Source organism: Neovison vison, chromosome 8 (assembly GCF_020171115.1).
Source record: "Neovison vison isolate M4711 chromosome 8, ASM_NN_V1, whole genome shotgun sequence".
In the NCBI taxonomy this organism is placed as follows: domain Eukaryota; kingdom Metazoa; phylum Chordata; class Mammalia; order Carnivora; family Mustelidae; genus Neogale; species Neogale vison.
In genome coordinates this window covers 118,679,517-118,706,639 of record NC_058098.1, presented here as the reverse complement: position 1 = coordinate 118,706,639, position 27,123 = coordinate 118,679,517, and the positions used below count along the sequence as shown (strand labels likewise).

At 37.3% G+C, this 27,123-nt stretch overlaps 1 protein-coding gene across 3 annotated transcripts in view; it reads left to right on the top strand.

The window, feature by feature from the left end:
* SLC30A6 (solute carrier family 30 member 6) overlaps nt 1-26,641 on the top strand; it is a 42,429-nt gene extending 15,788 nt beyond the window's left edge. For all 3 annotated transcript variants that reach the window (XM_044261810.1, XM_044261811.1, XM_044261812.1), the window contains 9 exons: nt 5,329-5,409; nt 6,181-6,216; nt 6,928-7,022; nt 9,570-9,618; nt 10,136-10,255; nt 13,847-13,949; nt 14,991-15,038; nt 16,045-16,113; nt 23,092-26,641. In XM_044261810.1, coding sequence (XP_044117745.1) covers nt 5,329-5,409; nt 6,181-6,216; nt 6,928-7,022; nt 9,570-9,618; nt 10,136-10,255; nt 13,847-13,949; nt 14,991-15,038; nt 16,045-16,113; nt 23,092-23,592 — 1,102 coding nt within the window. In that variant the 3' untranslated portion in view covers nt 23,593-26,641. The remainder of the gene's footprint in view (nt 1-5,328; nt 5,410-6,180; nt 6,217-6,927; nt 7,023-9,569; nt 9,619-10,135; nt 10,256-13,846; nt 13,950-14,990; nt 15,039-16,044; nt 16,114-23,091) is intronic.
* The last annotated feature ends 482 nt before the right edge of the window (nt 26,642-27,123 follow it).

Sequence of the window (27,123 nt, the reverse complement as noted above, 5' to 3'; positions counted from 1 at the left end):
CATGTGTCTATTGCCATCTGTATGTCTTCTTTGGAGAAATGTGTGTTCGTGTCTTCTGTTGATTTTTAATTCAATTTTTTTTTTTTTTTGGTATTGAGTTGTATAAGTTCTTTATATATTTTGGATACTAACCCCTTATCAGATATATCATTGGCAAATATCTTCTCCCATTGAAAGAAGAATTTAATTTTGGCAAATAAACTTTTGAACCAAAATTAGTCTTTTGAATAAAATCAGGTTTTATTTACTTAAACAAGGGGCAAAGAAAACATGAAATTTTAATGCAAAGAGAAGATACTCAAAAGTGTCACTGAGATTTGATAGACTTGGACTGTTACTATGATAATTGGTTACAAGGTACATATAGATGCCTGTATATAGAAGTCTTTGAATCTGAGTTAAAGCTTTTGCTTTTAAGTGACAAAAATCCAATTCAAGCTAGTATGGGGGGAAAATGGGAACTCTTATAATTTATATAATCAAAATGTGGGAAGACTGAAGTGACTAGTCACTAGTCCCTGAAGTGACTAGGGACTAGTACACTCAGGACATTGTCTTTCTCTTCCCTCCCAGGCTGCTTTTCTCTGCATGTCAGGTTTAGTTTCTCAGACCACTTTTCCCTACCATCCTGGAATAACTCCTAGCAAGACCTTAGCTGGAACCTTATTGCCTTCATCTTAGAGAAGGAAAGCATTTTCCTCAACTCTAGTTAGGAAAATCTCGAGAAAGTTGGGTGCCTGGGTGGCTCAGTGAGTTTAACATCTGCCTTTGGCTTAGGTCGTGATCCCATGGTTCTGGGATCAAGCCCCACATTGAGCAGGGAGTCTGCTTCTCCCTCTGCCACTTCCCCTGCTTGTGTCCTTCCTCTCTCTCCCAAATAAATAAATTAAATTAAATTAATTAAATAAAGAAAAAGTCATGAGAAAGAACCATTGATTGGTCCAGCTTGAACAGGTATTAGTCTTTAGATCAGATATTACGGCCAGGAGACAAGATTAAGCAAGGACATGATGCTCCCATTTTGGCCAACTTAGAGTGAACAAGAAAGGAGGGAGCAATTAAACAATAAAAATTAACTTCTGGCTATAATTTCAATCAGTCACATAGCTTGAAATATCATTTGTATTTAGTAATTTCAAACTCTAGTTCTTTAGCCCTGAGATCTGTCTTGTTTCAGACTGCCGCCTTTATAGCGTCACATGGATATATCTAATTGGTATCTTAAATATTGTGTAGAATTCTTGTTTTCTTCCCCCGAAACCTATTCCTCTTCAGTTTTTCCCATCTCAGTAAATACACCACAACTCAGTTTTTCAAGCAAAATCTTTTGTTATTTTCTCATTCCCCACATCTATCCATCAGCAGGTTACATCAGGGTAACCTACAAACACATCCAGAATCTGTCCCTCCCCCCATTTCTATCTCAACTACTAACTTCCTAATCAAGCTACCTTCATTTCTTGCCTTAATCCATCTTTCTAACTGCCTCTGCTCTTACCCCCTTGGCAGTCAGAATGTTCTTTTTTAAATCTGAGTCATACTTTAAGTCTCCTCCTTGAAACCACCCAGTTGTTTGCTGTCATACTTAGAATAAAATCCTGAGTCCTTTCTCTAATTTACAGAATTCTTACATAAACTGTTCTGTGCCGACTTCTCTTCAAGTTAGCATTTTCATGCCTCCATACCACACTTTTTTCCTGTAGTTTGTATACAACTAATTTATTCCTGCATTAGGTTCTTTGTACAAGCTGTTGTCTCTCTTTAAAATGTTCTTCACATCATTTTTACAAGATGAGCTCCATCTTGTTATTCCAATCCTAATATCACTAAATGCTGGTGTCATTAAGTGACTGGGCCCAATCTAAAATAGATTCTAAAATGAATTCTAGTTAGCCTCTTTTCACATCAGACTACTATAATTCTCTATATACAATTTACTAGAACTTATAAACTGTTATTCTTTCTCCCCTTTTATTTTTTTCTATTTTTTTTATTTTTTTAAAGATTTTATTTATTTATTTGACAGAGAGAGATCACAAGTAGGCAGAGAGGCAGGCAGAGAGAGAGGAAGGGAAGCAGGCTCCCTGCTGAGCAGAGAGCCTGATGCAGGACTCGATCCCAGGACCCTGAGATCATGACCTGAGCCGAAGGCAGCGGCTTAACCCACTGAGCCACCCAGGCGCCCTCTTTCTCCCCTTTTAAAATACAAATTTCATAGTAGCAGGGCTATATTTCGTTCTGTCTTACATCCTTCTACAGTTTGGTGAATTTTATTTTATTTTATTTTTTAAAGGTTTTATTTATTTATTTGACGGAGAGAGAGATCACAAGTAGCCAGAGAAGCAGGCAGAGGGGGAGGGGGAAACAGGTTCCCTGCTGAGCGGAGAGCCTGCCATGGTGCTCAATCCCAGGATCCTGGGATGAAGGCAGAGGCTTAACCCACTGAGCCACACAGGTGCCCCATTGTTTGGTGAATTTTAATAAATGAATACACCTATTTAACTACTGTCTAGATCATGATATAAAACACTACAAGTCCCCCCAAAAAGTCTCCCTTTGTTTTGAGTCTTAGTCCAAACCCAATAAAAGTAATCAGTGTTCTGACCACTATTCCTTGCAGATTATTGTTGTCTGTTTTTGAAGGCACATAAATGGGATTACAGTGTATACTCTCCATAGCAGTAGTTCACTCTGGTCCGTTGCTCTCATATTCCATTTTATGAATATACCATAATTTCTTTTTATGTTCAGCTGTTGAAGGGCATTTAGATGATCTTCAGCTTTTAGTTGTTATAAATAAAACTACTTACGAATATTCTCGTACATGTCTTTTGGTGTACATGTTTATCCCTTTATGTTGGGTACATATCTTTGAGTGAAGTTACTCAGTCATAGGATTTGCAGATGTTCATTGTTAGAAGATAAGAAAATACCAGTTCTCTTGAGTTTTATCAATTTACTCTCCTACTATCAATGTGTGCGAGATCTGGTTGTTTCCTGCTTGTACCAATAGTTGATAATTGCCTTTTTTTTTTTAAGCAATTCTGGGATGTGTAGATGTGTCTTGTGGTTTTAAATTATTTTCCTGGGCGCCTGGGTGGCTCAGTGGGTTAAAGCCTCTGCCTTCGGCTCAGGTCATGATCCCAGGGTCCTGGGATCGAGCCCCGCATCGGGCTCTGTGCTCAGCAGGGAGCCTGCTTCCTCCCCTCTCTCTCTGCCTGCCTCTCTGCCTACTTGTGATCTCTCTCTGTCAAATAAATGAATAAAATCTTAAATAAAAAATAAATAAATAAATAAATTATTTTCCTGATGACTAGTTGAATACTTTCTCATATTTTTTGTTGATTTTTTTTCATATGCTTCTTAAATCACTCAGATTACCTACTTTGTGAAATGCTCATTAAAGTGTTTTACCCATTTTTGAATTGGATTACCTTTTTTCTTTTGTTATTGATCTGTAAGAGTTCTTTATATATAATTATCTTTCCCATAAATGAAGTTTTTAATTTCAATGATAAATTCAGTTTATCAGTCTTTTATGGTTAGTCCCTTTTGTGTACTTGTCAAGAAATCTTGGCCACTAGTAGGTCATAAAGATACTCTGGTATTTGCCAGAGGTCTTGTTGTTTGACTTTTTACATTTAAGACCTGTAGTCAAACTGGAATTCATTTTTGTCTATGAGTTGAGGTAGAGGTTCAAGGCACATTTGTTTCTATCTAGTTTTTCAACTGATAAAACATATATTGGAAAAAAATTAATCCTTTTTCTACTGCTTTTTCTGTCTCTACCCCTTTCATAAATTAGGTGATTGTGAATGTGTAATTCTATATCTGGATTTTCTGCTCTGTTTAATCTTGTACATTTGTCTATTCTTGCATCAGTACTATGCTGTGTTAACTATGATAGTTTTGAAATAAATCTTGACATTTGGCAGTGTAAATCTTCCACCTTTGTTCTTCTTCAGACTATCTTTGCTTTCCTTCACTTTTTGCATTTCCATATGCACTTTACTACCAGTTTATCAATTTCCACAAATAAGTTTGTTTCATGTACATACTGTTTTTATACTTTCATAACTCATTCTTTTCACTTACATCTTTCCATGTCAATAAGTACATTTCTGTTATATATTTTTTAAAGATTTATTTACTCATTTGAAAGAGAAAGAGAAAAAACATGCACTCAAGTAAGGGAAGAGGCAGAGGGAGAGAATCTCCAAGCTGACTCTGCACTGAGCACAGAGCCCAATGCGGAGCTCAGTCTCAACCCAGGAGATCATGACCTCACCCCAAACCAAAAGTTGGGGCTTAACTGACTATGCCACTCAGGCACCCCAATTTCTGTTGTATTTTTAATAATATATATGTTCTTTTGTTGATTTCAACATTTTTTCCTTTACAAATATCAGTATGATGCACATCCTTAATCATTTTATTATCTTTTCTGAAGATATATAATTCCTCGAGAAAGTTCAAGCATTTATACATACCACAAATATTGAATGCCATTAAATTATGTGTTGTGGAAAAAGCTAAGATGAGTAGAACTACAGCCCCTGGCCTGCAGCTGACAGTTTAGGGATTATAAGACATGTATGTAATTAACTGCAATTATGTGTAGCAGTGATAGACAGTATAATAAGTGGTTAAAATCATGAACTCTGGAGCTAGAGTGCCTAAGTTTGGAAACCTGACTCCTCCACTTGCTAGCTATATGACTCTAAACAGTTACTTTTCTTTTTTGTGTGTCAAGTTCCTTATCTCTTCTTTTTTAAAACAGTGGATAAAGTAACCTTCCTAAGGTGTTGGAAAGTTTAGAAGAGATAATCTGGGGGTGCCTGGGTGGCTAAGTCGGTTAAGTATTTGACTTAGGCTCAGGTCACGATCTCAGGGTCCTGGGATTGAGCCCTGCCTCAGGCTTGACACCCTCTCCCTCTCGCCCTCCCTCTGATCATGTGCTCTCTCTCTCTCTCTCAAATAAATAAAATCTTTTAAAAAAGAGAGAGAGATAGTGTTAAGCATTTATGTTTAACACAAGGTGGGCCAATCCAGTATTAGCTGTTAATTATGATAATAAATATTTCTAGAAAAATAAGAGCCATAATTGGGTCCTGGAATAGATGTTGTACATCTTAACCTGTGATGTTCTTATTTCTTAATCTGTGATGTTCTTTTTATCTTCATTCTAGAAAATCTGTAGTCTGTCCGAACAGTGTTTGGCTTATAGTAGGCACATTGGAAAATTGAGTAGTGAATAAGTGAATGAAAATGTGTTCTGGAGATACTGGTTTATGAATTGTGCTGATCTAATTAATTTTCTGATTTCAGATTTGAAAGATTAGAAGTCTTAGCTGTATTTGCCTCCACAGTCTTGGCACAGTTGGGAGCTCTCTTTATATTAAAAGAAAGGTACATTTGTATACAATGTTACTGTCATTGTAAATTCTACCTATGCCACCTTTGAGAACATGAATTCATGAGACACTGGATTGATTTGAAAATGAAATTAAGATGAACAGTACTGGAGTTTTGACAGTATGGTTTCCTAGTGTTTCAGACTTTTATCCCTTTTCATTCTGTTTTGACTTAATTTTGGTGTGAAAGGTGTGAAAGAAAGGGCTTCAGTCAGACATGTTTTAATGCTGAGTTACAAACCCACTGAAACAGGTTTTGTGGGGTGTCTGGGCAGCTCAGTCGTTAAGCATCTGCCTTTGGCTCAGGTCACGATCCCAGGGTCCTGGGATCAAGCCCCATATTGGGCTCCCTGGTCAGCAGGAAGCCTGCTTCTCCCTCTCCCACTCCCCCTGCTTGTGTTCCCTCTCTCGCTATCTCTCTCTATGTCAAGTAAATAAATAAAATCTTAAGAAAAAAAAAGTTTTTTAGAGAAAATTGATATTACATATTGAGAATAATTTGTAAGTTTCTTTGCCTGATCTCTGCTAATAATCAACAGTTGGATATCATTAAAAGATTTTGTCCAGGACAGCGGGCTTACTCTGTTGGAAGAGCGTGCAACTCTTGATCTTAGGGTCTTGAGTTTGAGCCCTATGTTGGATGTAGAAATTAATTAATTAATTTAAAAAAGATTTTGTTCACTTATTGGATTAATTTTATATTTAATAAGGCTTTATCATTTCATAATTTGTAGAACTAACCTAATACATTATTTCTTTCTTTTAGTGCAGAGCGCTTTTTGGAGCAGCCTGAGATACACACGTGAGATTTTGCTTTTGACATAATATATAACTATTATGTTTGATTCCCAATTATTAAGTGGCAAATTAGGAATATTAGGAATAATGGTTACTTTGGCCAATGTCAGAGTTCAGAGTGTGGCAATATACATTTCTCGGATACTTCACAAACAAAATTCCCAAATCCCAAGACAACTTCTCACCCTTAACTATTCCCAAGCTCTTTCATTTTATATTACACGAGAAAACCTTTGTACTCTGGCTTTAGGTCCCTCATTATTTACAGGCCTAGGTCAACACACTAAACTAGCCCCATTGAGCTCCTATAATTTAAAATTTGATGCCAAAAATCTTTTAGTAGCATCTTTAGAAAAGATAGAATTGTTATTATCTACTACACATAATTGCCAAATATATGGACTTACCTATTTGATCAGTTTAATTCCGGATATCCTGACCTGAACACCATTGCGTTTATGTGGATTTATAACAGCAGATACCTGTTAGAAGATACTGTTGATGCTAAGAGTCAGTGAGTCAGTTTTGGATCTCTGTAAGATGGAGCAATAGGACGTGGATTATGGAGCTCGAAAGCAAGTTCAGAATGTGGCTCTGCAAATCCCAAACCACTGAAGCAGACCACTCTGCCTTCCCATCTCTTTGTCTGTATGCTGAAGTTGCATATTGGTATTAACAAGGTAAAAGTAATGGTGAATGTTATTATTCTTTCTAGGGGAAGATTATTAGTTGGTACTTTTGTGGCTCTTTCCTTCAACTTGTTCACAATGCTTTCTATTCGGAATAAACCTTTTGCTTATGTCTCTGAAGGTATGATTTTTATTTACCATTAATTTAAAAATCCAATTAACCTCTTATAAAAGCAAGTCTGTGCTTATTTTATTAACTCCTAAATCAACGAGAAAGTTTATCATGAAGAGAAGAGAGAACTACCCTAGAGGTTCTCAGGTCTTCTCTAAGTAGAGAATTATAAAACAAAATCTAATTATTTCAAACTTTAAAATAATGTATTACTTAAAAACAGGCAGAACTGACTTATATATTAAATTTATATGATGAAAAATTACATTTGCCAAAAAACACGAATGGGATTTTAGATGTATAACCTACCTACAAAAAGCCTATTGCAAGCATTTTGGAAGCATCAATATACTTGAAATAGTTGATGTACTCTTTGTGAATAATTGTATTCTGTTAAATTCCCAGGAACTTCCTTTTGTCAGTGGTGGATGGGTATATATTGTAAAGTAGCATATATGTTTTGAAATACTCATTTATTTTCAAGTCTTTAAAAATTCAGACTGATACTTCACTTCAGTGGTCAAAATTATTATCATTTTTCAGTCATTTCCATGTTCTGGAATTCCATTAACCCACAAAGTGTTAATCACTAATTGTTGGAGAAATGAGGTAAAAACAGAAGTGGGTTTTGTGCACAGACCCACACTTTGAAGCAAAGATAGAAGAGGGTCTTTTTAGGTCTCACTGACTTGAACACTAGGACAGCCAAGAGAAGAAAGCTCTCTGAGTTGCCCATTCAAATTTAAACAACTTTATGAATATTATGAAGCATGAGTTGTATTTTTATGAAGTAGAGTTTAAGAATTACTGCATGAACTAAAAAATTAAATAGTGATATTTGTAATGTTCAGAATTATTTTGAAAAAAACTACAAATTATGAAAATAGTATAACATTCATTCTAGAAATGTTAAGAAGGTACAGTGTTTTAGAAATGATATCTCTCTCTAAAGATCAGAAAGAGGTTTTCCTTTTATAAATAATTCTATAATCTGCTTTTTTATACCAAATATCTTGTATGCATCTCTGGGTCTTCTGTAGGATAAATTCCCACAGAAGAAATTGTAAGTGGGTTGGAAATATAATATATTTTAAGTCATTGATTATATATTGTGCCAGACTTATTTCAGAAGGGTTCTCTAATTTCTATTTTCATTAGCTGGATATTCAAGTTCCCAGAAGCATTATTTGTGACGTTAGTTGAAATTTGAGTGGGAAATAATACTGAACACTTTCTATCTACCAGGCACTGTGCTAAATTCTTTATGTAGATTAACCCATTTAATTCTCCCTAAACCATATGAAGTAAACAATTTTATTATTCCTATTTTATACAGAGACACTGAGAGATTAAATCACTTGCCCCAGGTGACACATTTAGCTAAGGCAGAGCTGGTTTTTTGTTTTTTTTTTTAAGATTTTATTTATTTATTTGACAGAGATGACAAGTAGATGAGAGGCAGGCAGAGAGAGAGAGAGAGAGAAGCAGTCTCCCTGCTGAGCAGAGAGCCCGATGCGGAACTCAGCCCCAGGACCCTGAGATCATAACCTGAGCCGAAGGCAGCGGCTTAACCCACTGAGCCACCCAGGCGCCCGCAGAGCTGGTTTTTAAGCCAGGTAGTCTAGCATCAGAGTCTTTTCTTAACTGCTCCATTATATGGCTTTTGCATAAAGTTTGCCGATCTTTTTTACATCATGTTACACATTAAAAAGTGAATATTTCTGGGGCCTGGGTGGCTCAGTGGGTTAAAGCCTCTGCTTTCGGCTCAGGTCATGATCCCAGGGTCCTGGGATCAAGCCCCACATCGGGCTCTCTGCTCAGCAGGGAGCCTGCTTCCTCCTCCCTCTCTGTCTGCCTCTCTGCTTACTTGTGATCTCGGTCTGTCAAATAAATAAATAAAATATATATTTTTTAAAGTGAATGTTTCTATAACCCTGAGATCAGTGTAAGAGGGTGCTTGAACCTGGAGGATACTTATTCAGGGACAGTATCTGGCTGGTGTCTGCATGTAGCTGGATCCCTACTTGCCCTTTCTGAGAGCTGAGAGAATTAATTGGTTTACCTATAAGCCATTCTCAGCACACTGGTTAGGAAGTTCTGCTTTACATTTAAGGAGCCTTTAAATCGGCTCAGTTGGTTGAGCAGCTGCCGTGATCCCAGCATCCTGGGATCGAGTCCCACATCGGGCTCCTTGCTCAGCGAGGAGCCTGCTTCTCCCTCTGCCTCTGCCTGCCATTCTGTCTGCCTGTGCTCGCTCTCTCCCCCTCTCTCTCTCTGATAAATAAATAAATAAAAAATCTTAAAACTTAAGATTAATAGTAACAGTGGCATATGTAAGCTTACTAATTCCTTCAGGTCAGTACAAATAGTTGAAACTGCTTTTATTTCATTATCTTGAAGGCTTAAAAGAGGAAAAAGGTCTAGATTTGAATAGCATGTCCTTTTGTAAAGTGTGATACAGTCATTGCCAAACTTATTTTTTAATTAAGGAAATAAAATATTTCTGATAGTGCTTTGTTTTTCAGTAGAGGTAATTTAAGTGTTTTCTTATTAAAGCTGCTAGTACGAGTTGGCTTCAAGAGCATGTTGCAGATCTTAGTCGAAGGTAAGATGATATGTATGGGGTTTCATGATACACATAATTTCAGAGGGATGCACAAAAAATTTATCTGTCATGGGAACTTATATTGTTTGTTGCTGAAGTTACTACATGAATCTTACAGATCAGACTCTTACTCTCCTACTCGTTCTGACTTTTTTTTTTTTTTTTAAAGATTTTTATGTATTTTAGAGCTAGAGAGAGTGCACGGGGTGGGCGAGGGGCAAAAGGAGAGGGAGAAGCAGGTTCCCTGCCTAGCACGGAGCTCAACATGGGTTCATTGTGGTGCTGGGTCCCAGGACCCTGGGATCATGACCTGAGCTGAAGGCAGGTGCCCCACTGAGTGAGCCACTTAGACATTCCAATTACTTTTCAACTCATGATGTAGGAGACCTTTATGAGTGAGAGAGCTTTGTTCACAAATCTTCTTTGCTTTCTGTAAAAGACATATGTTACTAAAATACAAGATCTTCATCAATGTTACATTGAGTTCTGCTAATGAATATTCTTTATTTCTTCATAGCTTGTGTGGAATTATTCCAGGACTTAGCAGTATCTTCCTTCCCCGGATGAATCCGTTTGTTTTGATTGATCTCGCTGGAGCATTTGCTCTTTGTATTACATATATGCTAATTGAAATTAAGTAAGTATTTTTTATCACTGTCAAGTGGTTTCCGTTTTGGGGGCCTGACTTTTAAAGGCCTCTGTGGGATGGATAAGAATTGAGCTTAGAACATGTTTGCTTATGGCCTGTGTAATTTTGGTTAAGTCTTATCCTTAAGTGTCTTCATCTGAAAAATTAAAAGGTTGGATTCAATACTTATTTTTCACCGTAGTCTATAATTCACACTAGAAAACTGTTTAAATTCCCTACTGCTGACCTAGTGAGTGAAACAGAGATGTCAGTAAGAGAGGAATAAGCCATGGCTATTGTTGCTTAGAGAAGGAAGAGGAAGTAGGTGTGAAACCATTTTTAAATGGTAAGCCTTTTAGGAAATATACTTTATAGCTCCTTTAAGCTTAGTGTTTTATGACATATGATTTTATCACTACCTACCCTTTAAATATTAGTGTTTACTAGGATCTTTCCTTAATTATTCTTTTTCCTCTTTTACATACTCTCCTGGGAGATTACATTCTCTTACTTGTTTTTAGTTATAACCTCTGAGTTTCCCAAACCTTTATTTTTAGTCTGGATGTCTGTTGAATTCCAAAAGGCGTATCCTACTGACTTCTATTCTTGTCTACAGCAGTTGAACCTATTTTCCCCATCCCCAAAGCTATTTGTTCTTGTATTTCCCATCTCAGGGAATCCTACTGCCATCTATTCCATTGCATTGTTTTTTTTTTTTAAATTTTGTTAAAACATATATAACATAAAACTAAAATTTTAACCAATTTTAAGCACACAGTTCAGTGACATTAAGTACCTTCACATCATTGTATAAGTATCACCACCATCCGTCTCCAGAACTTTTTTTAAAATTTTATTTACTTATTTGACAGACAGAGATCACAAGTGGGCAGAGAGGCAGGCAGAGAGAGAGGAAGGGAAGCAGGCTCCCTGCTGAGCAGAGAGCCCGAAGCGGGGCTCGATCCCAGGACCCTGGGATCATGACCCGAGCTAAAGGCAGAGGCTTTAACCCACTGAGCCACCCAGGCGCCCCCAGAACTTTTTTTTATCTTCCCTACCTGAAACTAAGTACCCATTAAACAGTAACTCCCCCTCTTCCTTGCCCCAACCCCTGTAGAAGAGAAGAACCACTCTTCCACTTTCTGTCTCTATGAATTTGATGAAGTACTTCCTGTAAGTGAAATCAGGCAATATTTGATCTTTTCTGTTTGGCTTATTTCACTAAGCATAATGTTTTCAAGATTCATGCATGTTTAATACATGTCAGAATTTTCTTCCTTCTTAAGGTTGAATAATATTCCATTGTACATAAAAACACATTTTGCGGACATATCTATTGCTAGAGATTTGGGTTGTTGCCACATTTTCGCTATTGTGACTAGTACTGCTGTGAATGTGGGTCTACAATATCTGTTTGAGTCCCTGCTTTCAATTCTTGTGGGCAATTACCCAAAAGTAGAATTGCTGGATTATATCATAATTCAGTGTTCAATTTTTTTAGGAACTCCAATGCATTCTTAAATAACCTACTTCTCCCTCCTCCCCCTCACCCTTCCCAAAGCCAGTTCTAATTGGCCACCCAGTCTTGTGTTTGGTTTTTTTTGTTTTTTTTTTTTTTAATATTTTATTTATTTATTTGACAGATGGGGATCACAAGTAGACAGAGAAGCAGGCAGAGAGAGAGGAGGAAGCAGGCTCCCTGCTGAGCAGAGAGCCTGATGTGGGGCCCGATCCCAGGACCCTGAGATCATGACCCGAGAAGAAGGCAGAGGGTTTAACCCACTGAGCCACCCAGGGACCCCTTGTGTTTGTTTTTTTTAAAGTTTTTATAGTCACTATGCTGTATATTACATCCTCAGAACTTACATGTCTCCTAACTGCAAGTTTATATCTTCTGACCACCTTCACCCATTTCTTCCCCCTCTTTCCCCCCTGCATCTGACAGCCACCAAGCTCTTCTGTTTCTTACGATTTTTAGATTGCACATACAAGGGAGATCGTAATAGTATTTATCTTTCTCTGTGGTGTTATTGTAAATGGCATGGTTTCCTTCCAGTTTTGTGTGTTATGTCTTTGGGTGTGTATAACTCACATTTTTTATCCCTTCATCTGTCAGTGGATACTTAGGTTGTTTCCATGTCTTGGCTGTTGTAAATAACAGTCTTGTCAGCTAGTGTGATTAGATCTTTCTTTTTAATTTGTCTGCTCCTTCCCATTCTCCTTGCTGCTGCCCATATTGAGGCCTTACCATTTCCTTGATCTCATGAGAATAGTCTTCTGGTCTTCTATCATTCTCACACCTCTAGTTACCTCCCATTTTGCTGCTAACATCATCATTCAAAATTGCAGTTTGACCTTAACATTTTCCTGTTTCAAAATCCTCTTCTTCACATACTTAAGAGTATAAAAGTTGTTAGAATGATAAAGCCCTTGCCACCCTTACTGGCCATCCAGCCGTGTGTGCTTACCTGCTCTTGTTTCAGTGTTGTATCAGGACTTCGTGCCTCTGCGCATGCTGCTTTCCCTGTCTGCGGCATCTTTCTCCCATCCGCTCGCTCATCTTGGAGGAGTCAGCTCAGATGTCCCCTCTTTTTATATTGAGCCCTTCTGGATTATCCCTTTCTCAGGAGTCTTGTCACTCACTCTGTGCATCCATGATACGCAGTAGGACTACTTTATTCCCAAATTGTTTTATTTTCTTTACATGGGTATCTCCTGCTGTTTCAAAGGTAGGGACTTTGTCTTACCTCCTGTTTCTGTTCCCAGTATGTGGGGGAAAAGTAAAAAAAGAGTTCAGAGTGCATGATCAGCCTATAAACATTTTGGTCTGTCTTTTTTTTTTTTTTAAAGATTTTATTTATTCATTTGAGAGAGAATGAGTGAGAGAGAGCATGAGAGAGGAGAAGGTCAGAGAGAGAAGCAGACTCCCCAAGGAGCTCGGAGCCTGATGCAGGACTCGATCCTGGAAGTCTGGGATCATGACCCGAGCCGAAGGCAGCCACTCAACCAACTGAGCCACCCAGGCGCCCTTGGTCTGTCTTCTTAATAGAACAGCCTGAACTGCTGATGGGTGCTGTACTCTAGTGGCCAGTGTTCCTCTGACAGACTCCTGTGGAATCCCACTTTGTGTAATTCCTGGGGAGTTTCAAAAAAATTCTTAGTACTAATAATTGGAAAGGTGGTGCTTACAGGAAATTGCCAGAATCACTGATTAAATACATTAGTCTTCTCTGTATAAGAAATTACTAGGTGAAGGTTTTTATTTGTGGAAACAAGTGAATATATGTGAAATCTTTCTACCTAGCAAGTAGATTGAGAATACGTAGTTGGGAAATATTCACATTTTTTTCTTTCACTGTCTCTTCACACTGCTTAACGTAATTATTATTTTCCATTAAACTTTGGCAGGAAGGATTCTGAAAACATTTTGTTGTTGTTTTTTGTTTGGTTGGGTTTTTTTGGAGACGCTCCCATTGCCAATAGTGGCCAGTATTGCTAGAACAGTCCTGTTGCTTTAGATAATTGATGTTTTGGAAGATTGAATTGTAAGTAGCCCAATGAAGCATACATTTAAAATTCAGAATTGTTTTTTCCTTTTAGCAATTATTTTGCTGTAGACACTGCTTCTGCCATAGCCATTGCTCTGATGACGTTTGGCACTATGTATCCCATGAGCGTGTACAGTGGCAAAGTGTTACTGCAGGTAAGGGTCTTCTTTCAATTACAAGCTTAATATTAGTCACAGTTTTCTACCAGATTACAAAATTATATGTGCTCTTCTATCACATTGTGAAATTTTTAGCTACTGGAAGTCCCCATCAGAAATAAAGTCAAACAATAATCTCTGAAGTCTGTATAGTAAGAACCAGATAATTCTGTTGGCCCATAAAATAGACACAACTCTTTCCATATTTATAATACAAAATCACAAGCTAAAAATATTTTGCCTCTAATGTTTCAAGTGAAAACAGTGTTAATTAGAAATTGTTTTTACATATTGATTTTCCCCCAGTAAATGTGCTTTATCTATTTTGTAATCTGGTTGCAATTGTTTTCTTATTTCCTGTTTTTGAATTAATGAGACTTTTTGATTTCAAACTTAAAATTCAAGATGATAGATTACTATATATTTAAACAATAGGAACACCTATAGACAGGCACCTGAACACAAGTTTCCCAGGGATGACATATTTGTAAGCACTGCTTTTACTTCTGTCTTACCTCATGCCTTCTCTAAAACTTAGGGGTACTAGCTCCAGCTCCTAAAGTAGTAATAACAATAAGATAATGGTTGTATGGTACTTTGCCATATACAAAAGATTTTTAGTTGGTTGCTTGATTCTTCAAAAGGGTTGTTTGGGTCTAGAAATAATGCTTCTCTGTGAGATGAAAAGTAAGTATGGGCTGATTCTTGATATTGCCCCACTAGTGGAGCCTACTGAAACCTCTCTTCACTAAATCATGATAGGGCTCTTGTCATACAATGTAAAGTCTGGTATAAGCCAATCTGTTAGTTTTAGGACCACAATGCAAGAGAAATTTTTTTTTTAAGATTTTATTCATTTATTTGACAGAGACAGCAAGAGAGGGAACACAAGCAGGGGGAGTGGGAGAGGGAGAAGCAGTCTTCCCACTGAGCAGAGAGCCCGATGCGGGGCCAAGCCAAAGGCAGACACTTAACGACTGAGCCACCCGGGCACCTGCAAAACTTTTTTTTATGTGTTTTATTTTATTTTCTCTCTAGACAACACCACCCCATGTTATTGGCCAGCTGGACAAACTTATCAGAGAGGTAAGATGAAATAGTAAATAAAATCATTTTAATTTCTAATTAGAGGATGGAAAGAGTGGATACAAATAATATTTTATTCAGTCCTACCTACATTTTATTTTAGGGGAGTTTGTATTATTTATAATAACATAGTAGGAGATATACTACAGTGACAAAAGTAAAAAATTTAAGGGATTGCTCAGCCTGGAAGCTTGAAATAAAGTGTAAGGGAAGGTACTGGTCTAGAGACCATACTACTAGCTTTCTAAATGCTATAGTTTTTATGAGTCTGTGTTCAAATCCAGGGCTTTGATTAAGTCAAAGGCCACTATTATATATTGATTGATTATTTCACCATGTAACACATTGATCTATGAGTTTAAATTTTTTATTTTATAAATATCTACCTCTTTACTAATGAAGGAATAGATAATTAAATTATTTGGATTTTGAAATATTTGAAATATTTCAAACTATTGGTTGTTGGTATCACAAAGGCCACTTTTCCAAGATAGCTGGCTACTTGTCTTAGCTAGTGAAGCCTGTGTCTTTATACCAGTGGGCCATACACTAGATGTCTGGTCTTAGAATTTCTTTTTGGCCCACGTTCAAATAACAGCCTCTGTTGTGCAGAAACTTGTTAAAAGGGAATACAGAGAAAGAAATGATAGAGAAACCCCCCTCCCAAAGGGAGGAAAAATCTAATACCGCAAGTGCTGGATATAAGTATATGACATATTGGCAAAATGAAAAGAACCATACATTGCTGAACAAGGTGGTGCTGGGGGTAGGTGGTGAACACGTAATTCTGAAGGAATTGGGCCAGACAAGAAACAGAATCCAAGGTTTTGGCTCACTACCAAACAAGTAGAAATGATGTCGTGAGTGGTCTGAGACTTCTCTTGGCTAATGAGTGTCCTCATGCAGAGTTTGACCATGTCATTTCTAGGCTTTGATCAAGTCCATAATGTGACTAACTGTGTTGGATATGTCAAATACAAACCCTATTTCTTTGTTTTTTGATTAGGTATCTACTCTGGATGGAGTTTTAGAAGTTCGGAATGAGCATTTTTGGACCCTAGGTTTTGGCTCATTGGTATGTTTTCCATATTAATTTAGATAATTTACAGTGTAGTTTATAATTTTTAAAACTAAAAAAGCATTTCTTTAAATTTTTTATAGTCTTTGATTGCCATTTCTGTTCAATAGAGTCTAAAATGTAGATGGATTCAGTAACCTAATTGACATTAATTGAAGGATATTTTTCTTTTTTTTTTCCTTTCAAACTACTGTTAATGATCTTCATACTGGGTTGTCCAGATAAGACAACTCTCTAGTCACACATTTCTGGATATGAAAATATCTGAAAAGTAAAAGGTACAATTTTTAAAAATTATGGTTCTGCTTTTGGAGATTTTGCTGAATATGTTAAAGAGTTACAATAACACAACTTGCTTCAGCATAAAATTCCATATTTTTTATATTAACCTTAAAAAGAAAACCAGTTATTTTACTAGCAAAAAGTGGATTTATTTGGGAATAGAGAATTGCAGTTTGGCACAAGCAAGCTAGAGCAAAACCATAGGCAAGTCTGAAGAAGGAAAGAAAGAATGCTCTTTTATAGAGGGAAGGGGGGAGTTGTAACTGAAAAATCCAGTGGAGGAAACTGGGAGTTCAAGTGTTGTGGCTTTCATTGCTGAGTTGCGACAGTCTCTCATTGGCTGGGATGTTGTGGGGGACGAAGGAAAGCCTCCTTTCTCCTGCTGATATAATAAAGTCGTAGCTAAAATAGTATGGACTTGACCTCTCTTCCTGTTGAGTCTGCAGTTGACGAGGGCCGGTAGTGCCTTGAAGCCCCTCCCTTTTGGCTTCCCAACTCCCATTTTAGTAAGGTTTCTTTTAATTAATTTTCACAAATCCACTTTGGACCCATTACCAGAGAGACTATTATGGCATGGTTTCATTCCTGTCAGAAATAATGAGGAAAATACTGAAAAGTACTCAGAAAAAGACTTCTTTTAATCACTGTAATACTTTCATGTAGAGAAACCTGCTATGACATTTTCTTATTTATACCCTATATGTACTCTCCTTAGAAAATGAGACCATGGGGCGCCTGGGTGGCTCAATGTCATGATCCCAGGGTCCTGGGCTCGAGCCCCACATCTGGGCTCTCTGCTCAGCAGGGAGCCTGCTTCTCCCTCTCTCTCTGCCTACTTAATCTCTCTCTGTCAAATAAATAAATAAAATCTTTAAAAAAAAAAAAAAAAGAAAATGAGACCATGCTGTTTATATTTTGTTCTTTTCACATAATATATCATGAACAGTTTTTCTGTGTCACTAAATATTACTGTTGTGGTCAGATTTTTTTTTTCTCTTAAATGTGACTTGATCTTTGCCTAAATGCCCAAAGGTTTTTGGGTGGTTTTTTTTTTTAAATCCCATAATTTCACTAGACTATGTTTTGGTGTTGGTCTTTCTGGGTTAGTTACTCTAAGTATGCAATATATCCTTTCAATAATTTTATTTCAAAAAATTTTTTTAACTTTCAGGGAAGTTTTCTTTTATAATATTTGTTCTCTTTGTTGTTGGTGTTTTTGTTTTGTTTTGTTTTGGTTTTTGTCTTCTTTGGGAACTCCCATTTCTGAAGTGGTTGTTTTTTTCTTGTATTTCTTACTGTTTCATTTCTGAGGTTTTCTTTTCTTTTTTTAAAGTAGGCTCCATGGTCAAAGTGGAGCCCAATGCAGGGCTTGAACTCATAACCCTGAGATCAAGACCTGAGCTGAAATCAAGAGTCATTTGCTTAACCCACCGAACCACCCAGGCACCACTCATTTCTGAGGTTTTCTAATGCTGATTTATGTTCTTGTTTTATGTCTTTCAGCTTGTTTTAAAAAAATTGCTGTAGTTCTTACTCGTTCTCTTTTTTCTTATAATAACTTTGTGCATGATTTGGATTCAGTCCTTTTCTCTTGTTCCTTTTTATAAAAAATTGTATTTCTGAACTTTTTTTTTAAATTTAAATTCAATTAGCCAAACATAGAGTACATCATTAGTTTCAGATGTAGTGTTCAGTGATTCATCAGTTACATATCACCCCCAGTGCTCATCGCCACACGCGTCCTCCTTAATCCATCATCTAGTTACCCCATCCCCCCATCCACTTCCCCTTTCCACAACCCTCATTTCGTTTCCCAGAGTCAAGAGTCTCTCATGGGTTTTCTCTCTTCCCAATTTTCCCTCCCTTCCCCTATGATCCTCTGTGCTATTTCTTATGTTCCACCTATGAGTGAAGCCATATGATAATTGTCTTCCTCCGATTGATTGACTTATTTCACTTAGCATAGTACCCTCTAGTCCCATCATCATCACTGTAAATGGTGGGGATTCTTCCTTTCTGATGCCGAACTTCAAAACGAAGAGTGGTTTAGAGTAGTGTGTTTGAATTTATGGTTCTAAAGCTCCCTCTTCTGATGAGTCTGTGAAGTGAAAATTTTCTTTACCCTGGTTCTTTTCACCCTATTTGTATCTGAATTTGTTTCTACTGTGTTGCCCAATTTGGATTCTTTATCTTTTGTTTCTGCTGTGTTGCTCAATTTGGATTTGTAGGTTCAGAAACAATTTGATTGTTCTTAACCTGGGGCTTTATAATGGGAGTTTTGCTTTGACTACTTGGGACAGCTTGCAGGGCTTAGGCTGCTCCAGCTCTTCTTACCACAGACTTTGTGTACTCACCCACTATTGAAATGTGTAGAACCCTGCCCAGTTTCCCAGCTGCCTTTTTCAAATTTGCTGTCCTAGATTTCCATTAAGTACAGGTTAGCTGCTTTGAGGTTTTTAGGTCAGTCAGATTTCCTGTCACTTCCTCCTCCACAGACACTGATACCTTGCAGGTCTTAAGCCTTGTGATTCGGGTTCCTTAGGGGAACCATGTTATGTAGGTTTTTTTTAATAGATATCATCCATAGGATTTTGGATTTAATATCTTAGTTTCTGTTTTTTTCTGGGGATATTTGGGGGATTTCAAAAAAATGCCACTACTACTGCTGTTTTTCAGGAATCCCAACATAATTTTTAATGGCTTCAGTTTTGTTTTGTTTTGTTTTTAAGATTTTATTTATTTATTTGACAGACAGAGATCACAAGTAGGCAGGGAGACAGGCAGAGAGAAAGGAAGGGAAGCAGGCTCCCTGCTGAGCAGAGAGCCGGATGTGGGGCTCAATCCCAGAACCCTGAGATCATGACCCGAGCCAAAGGCAGAGGCTTTACCCGCTGAGCCACCCAGGCACCCCTAATGGGTTCAGTTTTTACATTATATGAATATGCCATCATTTATTTAATCGGTCCCCAATGGACAAAGTATTATTCCATTTTTCCCATATAAAAAGAGCTGGGATGAACATTTTTGTGGAATAGTCTTTCCACAAACTTGTGATTATTCCTTAAGATTAATTTTTTAGAAGTTGTTTTTTTGAGTCAAATGATACTCATATTGGGGCACCTGGCTGGCATGTAGAGCATGCGACTCTTGATCTCGGGGTTGTGGGTTTGAGCCCCAGGTTGGGTGCAGAGATTATTTAAAAATAAAATCTTTTTTTAAAAAAGGGATATTCACATTTTTATACTTTTGATATAGCCAAAATCACTTTCCAAAAATGGCTATACCAGTTTACATTCCTTCAGAAATGTAGTTCTTTTTTTTTATTATTATTAATTTATTTATTTGGGAGAGAGAGAGATAGTGGGAGGGTGGGTAGAGAGGGAGGGAGAGTCCCCAGCAGAGTCTGCGCTGAGCACAGAGCCCAACAAGGGGCTCAGTGTCACGATTCTGAGATCACAACCTGATCACAACCTAGAGTCAGATGCTCAATTGATTGCACCACCTAGGCACCCCCAAATGTAGTTCATTTTCGATCATTCTTTGAATTTTACCGATCTTTTTTTTTTTTTTTAAGATTTTATTTATTTATTTGTCAGAGAGAGAGGGAGAGAGAGTGAGCACAGGCAGACAGAGAGGCAGGCAGAGGCAGAGGGAGAAGCAGGCTCCCCGCCAAGCAAGGAGCCCGATGTGGGACTCGATCCCAGGACGCTGGGATCATGACCTGAGCCAAAGGCAGCTGCTTAACCAACTGAGCCACCCAGGCGTCCCTGAATTTTACCGATCTTAATAAAATGGTAGATAAGTGTTTATTTAGCTAGGTGGCTTATAAACACAAAAAATATAGTCACCCAGCTGTTCAGAACATGTCTGCCTAACCCTGCACCCATGTAGTGCCTAATTAAGACCAAGGACAAAATAAAACAAGCTTGTAAGCTACCAAGAGTAGTTGTCACAAAAGCCATAAATTAATGCAAACACAACCATCATAGCAGACTTTGTTCAAGCTCCTGCACGGAAATTGTTTTCACTTATTTTAATTACTTTAATTTCCATAGCCGACTGAAAGAGATTACAGTGTCTTTTATAGTTTTGTCTAGTGATGGTAGGGGCCAAGAAAGGGGAGAAATCAAAGATGACTTCATTTTTAGAGATGGTTTATCTTTTTTTTTTTTTTCCAAAGGTTTTATTTATTTATTTGACAGAGAGATCACAAGTAGGCAGAGAGGCAGGCAGAGAGAGAGGGGGAAGCAGGCTCCCTGCTGAGCAGAGAGCCCGATGCGGGGCTCGATCCCAGGACCCTGAGATCATGACCCAACTCGAAGGCAGAGGCTTAACCCACTGAGCCACCCAGGCGCCCCAGACATGGTTTGTCTTACATAAAAATAATAAACTAGAAGTCAAATTGAGGATATTTTCTTCACCTTATGATTGACAGTAACTCTCTCACTACTGCTAAAGTCACAGATTCAGACACATTTTAACGAAATCAACTACTTGGCTAATTTATATGTACTTTATTCTTGGTTATATATATTTTTCCTTTTTGAAAATCTGAGATCTAAGTTTATCTAAAAATCAACATTGAATGTCTGCTGGACTTTTTTTTTTTTTTTTTTTTTTAGAGCAAGAGAGAAAACGGGGAGGGGAGGCGCAGAGGGAGAAGGAGAGAATCCTAAGCAGGTTCCACACTCATCATGGAGCCTGATCTGGGGCTTGATCTAATGGCCCTGAGATCATGAACTTAGCCAAAACCAAGAGTTGGACACTTAACTGACTGAAACATCCAGGTGCCTTTCTGGTGGACATTTTATTTAATTTTAGTTACTATATATTTTTCACTTAAGTTTTATTATGCAAGGAGTACCTGATTCTTAGAAAAATTAAAACTTACAACTAAGTCAAAGAGAAGAGTATAAAAACCTTTAATAATTCCACCCTCTAGAGATAAGTGCTGTTACTCTTGGCTATTTTTCTGTCTCTGTGTGTTTTAAACAAAATAGGATCATTGTTGTACCTACTGTTTTATTACCTACTTTAAAAACATAATGTATGGGGCGCCTGGGTGGCTTAGTTGGTTAAGCGTCTGCCTTTAGCTCAGATCATGATCCAAGGGTCCTGGATAAGTCCTGCCTCGGGCTCCATGCTTGGCAGGAAGTGTGCTTCTCCCTCTACCCTTTCCTCCTGTTCATGCTTTCTCTCTCCCTCAAATAAATAATAAACTCTTAAATATGTATATAAAAATTAAGAAAAACATAATGTATGATAAATGTCTTTTTAGTAAATAGACTTCTAGCCATTATTATAATGCCTGGGGTACTCTGTCATCATAGTAACCCAGGCTAGAAACCTTGAGATCATCTTTGATTAGTTGATCCATATCCCTCACCATTACATCCATTTGGGTATCAGGTTCCCACACATCTAACCCATGGGATATCATCAATCCATCTGTCCCTCTCTGATCCCACTGTATTTGTCCTGTCTCAGCCCTCTTCATTTCTAACCTGGACTTGCACTCATTTCCTACCTGATTTCCAATCATTCATACCTATAGCTTTTCTGAACTTTGATTATTTTACTTCTGATTGATTGCTGCTGTTCAAACTTCTGATTTTTAGAGTCCTCTGCTAGCATTTCTTTTAACCTTACTACCTGCTTATCTTTCTTTCCTTCTATATTCTTTCTTCTTTGTTTCCTCTTTCCTTCTTTCTTGTTTTTCTCTTTCATTCTTTTTCTGCCTCCCTAAAATATTTGTACTTTTTTATTAGTAGTAATACTGCTTATTCTTGTCCAAATATCCCATGCATTTTAATTGCTATTCTCTCAGCTTAAAATGCCTGTCTCCACCTTTTTTTTTTTTTTTTAAGATTTTATTTATTTATTTGACAGAGAGAGATCACAGTAGACAGAGAGGCAGGCAGAGAGAGAGAGAGAGAGGAGGAAGCAGGCTCCCTGCCGAGCAGAGAGCCCGATGCGGGACTCGATCCCAGGACCCTGAGATCATGACCTGAGCCGAAGGCAGCGGCTCAACCCACTGAGCCACCCAGGTGCCCCGCCTGTCTCCACCTTTTGAAATTACATTTAACCATCAACCGTAGATCAAATGCCATCTTTTTTTGAAGACTTCCTCAATTTGAATTAGTAGCTACCTTTTCTATCCTTCCACTGCATTTTCTATATACTTTATATTCTGCCTTAAGTTATAGTATGCCTGCCCTCCTCCTATTTGTATTTTTCTTTTTAATGTATTTTTAAAAGTCACATTTTATTTAAAGAGACATAAAGAACTTCATTTACTCTTCACACTGATAATCATTACTGAGTAGTCTTTAAGAAATACTGAGATACTATTTTTTCTCTTGTTTTTAAGAAAATATCGAGGGGTGCCTGGGTTGCTCAGTCAGTTAGGCATCTGCCTTTACCTGAAGTCATGATCCCAGGGTCCCTGGATCAAGCCCCTCTTCAGGCTCCCTGCTCAGCAGGGAGTCTGCTTCTCCCTCTGCCCCTCACCCTGCTTGTGCTTGCTCTCTCTCCCTCACTCTCAAATAAATAAGTAAAATCTTTTAAAAAGCTTTTTTAAATAAAGAAAAGACCAAGTACAGTTACAACTAAATCATAAATGTTTATTTCTAATGGGGAATTTTCAGTGATACAATTTTAAGGATCTCTTTCCTATGATTTTGCCCCTTTTAGGCTGGATCAGTTCATGTAAGAATTCGACGAGATGCCAATGAACAAATGGTTCTTGCTCATGTGACCAACAGGCTATATACTCTAGTGTCTACCTTGACTGTTCAGATTTTCAAGGATGATTGGATTAGACCTGCCTTACTCTCTGGGCCTGTTGCTGCCAACGTCCTAAACTTTTCAGATCATCACATAATTCCAATGCCTCCTTCAAAGGGTGCTGATGATTCAAACCCTGTCACATCGACTCCAGCTAAACCTACTAGTCCACCTCCAGAATTTTCATTTAACACCCCTGGAAAAAACATAAACCCAGTCATTCTCCTAAATACCCAAACAAGACCTTATGGTTTGGGTCTTAATCATGGACACACACCTTACAGTAGCATGCTTAATCAAGGACTTGGAGTTCCAGGAATTGGAGCAACCCAAGGATTCAGGACTGGTTTTACAAATGTGCCAAGTAGATATGGAACTAACAATAGAATTGGACAACCAAGACCATGATGTACTGTAATTTAATTTATTTTTATGAGGAATATTGACTCCTTGACTTCCAATTTATTTACTAATCCAACTGTGCATTGACTGTTCAATCATTTACTCTAAATGCTAGAGAATAGTGGGTTTGTTCCCATTACATGAAACTGATGAAACTTTATTTTTTTAAAATGTATTTGGGACTGTGAGAACCTTCTAAATGTCATAGGGTTTAAATAGGCTTCCTATAGAAAGTTTGTTTCTCTAAATTTGAATTTTGCTATTTTTGGTTTTATAGTTGACTGCAGTATGATAGACATCATCTTTACAATAAGAGAACCACTTAATGGAACAGATCTGTCACATTATTAAAAGTATAATGTTTTCCTCAGTGAAATTTATAAACATGCTTGAATAATGATATACATTTTAGGAAAGGGAAAAAATGTCCATTCCAAAAGTAAAAGTCTCTTTTATAGCTTTTCCAAACTTAATTGCTACATTTTTCTTTGAGGTCCTCTTGATTTATGTCTTGCAAAAGAAAAGCAGAATTTTTTATCAGAAATTTTAGACCATATTCTACTATCTAGCATAATTTGAAATATTATGTGTTTTATAGTTTTTCTCATTAAAATATTTCAGTACATTTATAAATAGTCCATGGTTCTCAAAGTGTTTTATTTTGCTTAAATGAATACCAAATCCTTTGGTAATGTGAAATGAAGGAATTGCAGTTTTCTGACTTACATTTAATCAAATTCTGACATAATAAAACAAACAAACAAAAAACACCAAACACCCAAATACTGACATAATGATGGAATTTATCTTGTCACCCTTTCATTGGTTGACTTTTTAATCTCTCATTAACAAGATATATCAAATATATTATAAAATCTGTGGAATTCCATGCATAATACGGGATTTGATATCTTTTCAAAGTTGCATAAACAATAGGAGTTTATATTATATTATTTTACCAAAACATAATAGACCCTATATAGGTTATAGAATACAGTATTGTTAGATGTGTAACAGGCAATTTCTAACTTATTTTGATTTGCTTTGTCAAAATCATAAATTGTTAACTGTGCTGAAGTGTAAGAATCATATGGATTATTTTATTTTTTGATTATTTTCCAAATGCAAATGTTAAGGACTTGCCAACATAGCAAGTATTACTTATAAAAAATATCACAAGCAGCAAATGACAAAAATTACCAGAGGTGTTTTTTGTATTTTGTTTTTATCACAAGTTTTATAACTAGAGTTTTAAAAAGGTATTTTGAGAGTGGATTCAACTTCTCTGGAATCTAGTAGTCCTGGAGACTTATGGCTTTTCCAACCGTCAGCCAGCTATGTGGAGATTTTTGTTTTTTGAAGAATTTGCCAGTTTCTTCAGTCAACTCATCCTTTTTAAAATATGAACAACATTTCCAAATCGGATTTCATGGTGGATTCACAAACATCCAAGAAGCCACCTCTGTCAAGCATAATTACTGTCATCCTATAATAAGTGACCGTGTCCCAGCTTTTGCATGGTGAAGACTTGGTCATTGACTTTAATATCTGCAATCCTGTTCAGGCATTTGACCTGCTGAAGAACCAGAGCACACACGACCTTGACTGCTGGGGAAAATGTAATGTCATAAAATGTACTATGGCAACCAGTTCCTTCTCCTTTGTCTTACGTCCTCCAGCTATTAGTATACCTATTATTGGTCTACTATTACAGGGTGATTTTTCCTCTGTTGACCTCATCCAAGTGGGTCACACATGAAATCTGAAAAACTGTCATGTACTGAGTGGAGATTAAGAGGTCTGCGCTGCCACCCTTTGCATGTTTTTTCCGTTCTCATGGGATTTTTAAAGTGTGCAGGTACTGAACACAATTTTGCATGATGTTAAATGCCTGTTTTCCTCAACACCTATTCAGAGGCAACACCTGTGTAGTTGTCCCACCAAAGGTGCTTAGATACCCACCTACACTAAGAAATTTCCTGTGGATTCTAAAGGAATTGGCTCTACTTGCTGAAATTCACCAATGCCAACTGCTGCAGGTGACATTGGTCCATGCGTTATTATATAACAAAGTCTTATTTGCCAAGCTCTGCCCAGCATCTGGATCTGAAAACTAGAAACTTGGCCAACACAGGTCTTACTAGTAAATCTTACCAGAGTCACGTGAAACTAAACAAAGAAGTTTAAATTGACTACTTGGCCCATGGCTTGTGATTAAGAGCAAGTTCCATGGAGTGTAATTAACCCTGTCTGAGAAAATACCATAGTGTAATACACTGTAACGGAAAAAAACACTGGGTTAGAAGTCAAGAGATTTGGATTCTGAGCCCAATGCTGCCACTATGTAAGTAGTTTGGTTGCCATGGGCAAGTCATTTAACTTCTCTAAGCTTTATCATCTATAAAGTTAGGGCGGGGAGTGAATTAGTTGATCTGTAAGCAATCAGCTCTACAATTTTATGACTAAATCTACAAACTATGCCCATTTTTGCTAAACAGTATTGTCCCCAGAATGCCCTTCCAGTGACTACCTCAGCATACAGGCCACGTGTTACCTACACCAACACCCAAGCCATTAATTTGAGGTGCCATGAGAATCGAGAAGGGGAACCGCAGGCTAACTAACACCAGTTAGGTTTTTGTTTATTTCAGACTTGCCTTGAGTTAAATCTGTTAAGATCAAACAGGTTTTTCTTAGACATCTTTCTTTGTGGGGAAGGATTATTTTGGAAGGTGTTGGAGAAAAGTTTAGGACAGGGTACCCTTAGCTTCCTAGGGTACAAAAGAATGGGCTACATTTTTCTTTCTTCCTTAAGTCTCCGAAGATACAGTTGGAATTACATACATGTATCAGCAAATGGAGGGGTCCTGAGTTTCAAGCCTCTGATTTAGCTGCTTGTAAACTGCCAATTTTTTGCTTGACTAAGGTACGCTGATCTTTTTGGGAGCCTGATCCACTTCTTAGTGGAAAGGAAATTCTTTTTACATTCCAAATTGTTTGAACCACACTGTTTGAATAAAGACATACAGGGGTTTTCTCCCTGATGTTAAATAATTTTGCCTGTTTCTTTATTCAGTAGCTATTTATTGGTCATTTCGTTTTATTCAGCAAATACTTATTGAGCATCCAGTACATGCCAGGCACTGTGCTAAGTAAATGTTCACACAGTATATCAATTTTTGTGACCTATTCTTGAGACCAAAGGGAACATAAGGATAAACAAATGATCCCTTCAAGTACCTAGTAATCATACTTGTGATAAGACACAGAACTATTACACATCTTGTCAGATGGAACTCCCTCCCACTTCCTCCTCTTCTTAGGTCTTATTTTCCTGGCATCCTCCTCCTCTTTTTTTTTTTTTTTTTTTTTTTAACTGAATGATGAAACTAAGGAAGTAAATTTCCATGGAAAAGGCCAGCTAGAGGTCATGATGTCACACATCATCCTGTTATCAGGAAAGGAAGAAAAAATTTGGAAAGGGCAAGTTAGGCAGACACTGTTGAGAAAGGATCATTTTTAGGTTATATAATGGAT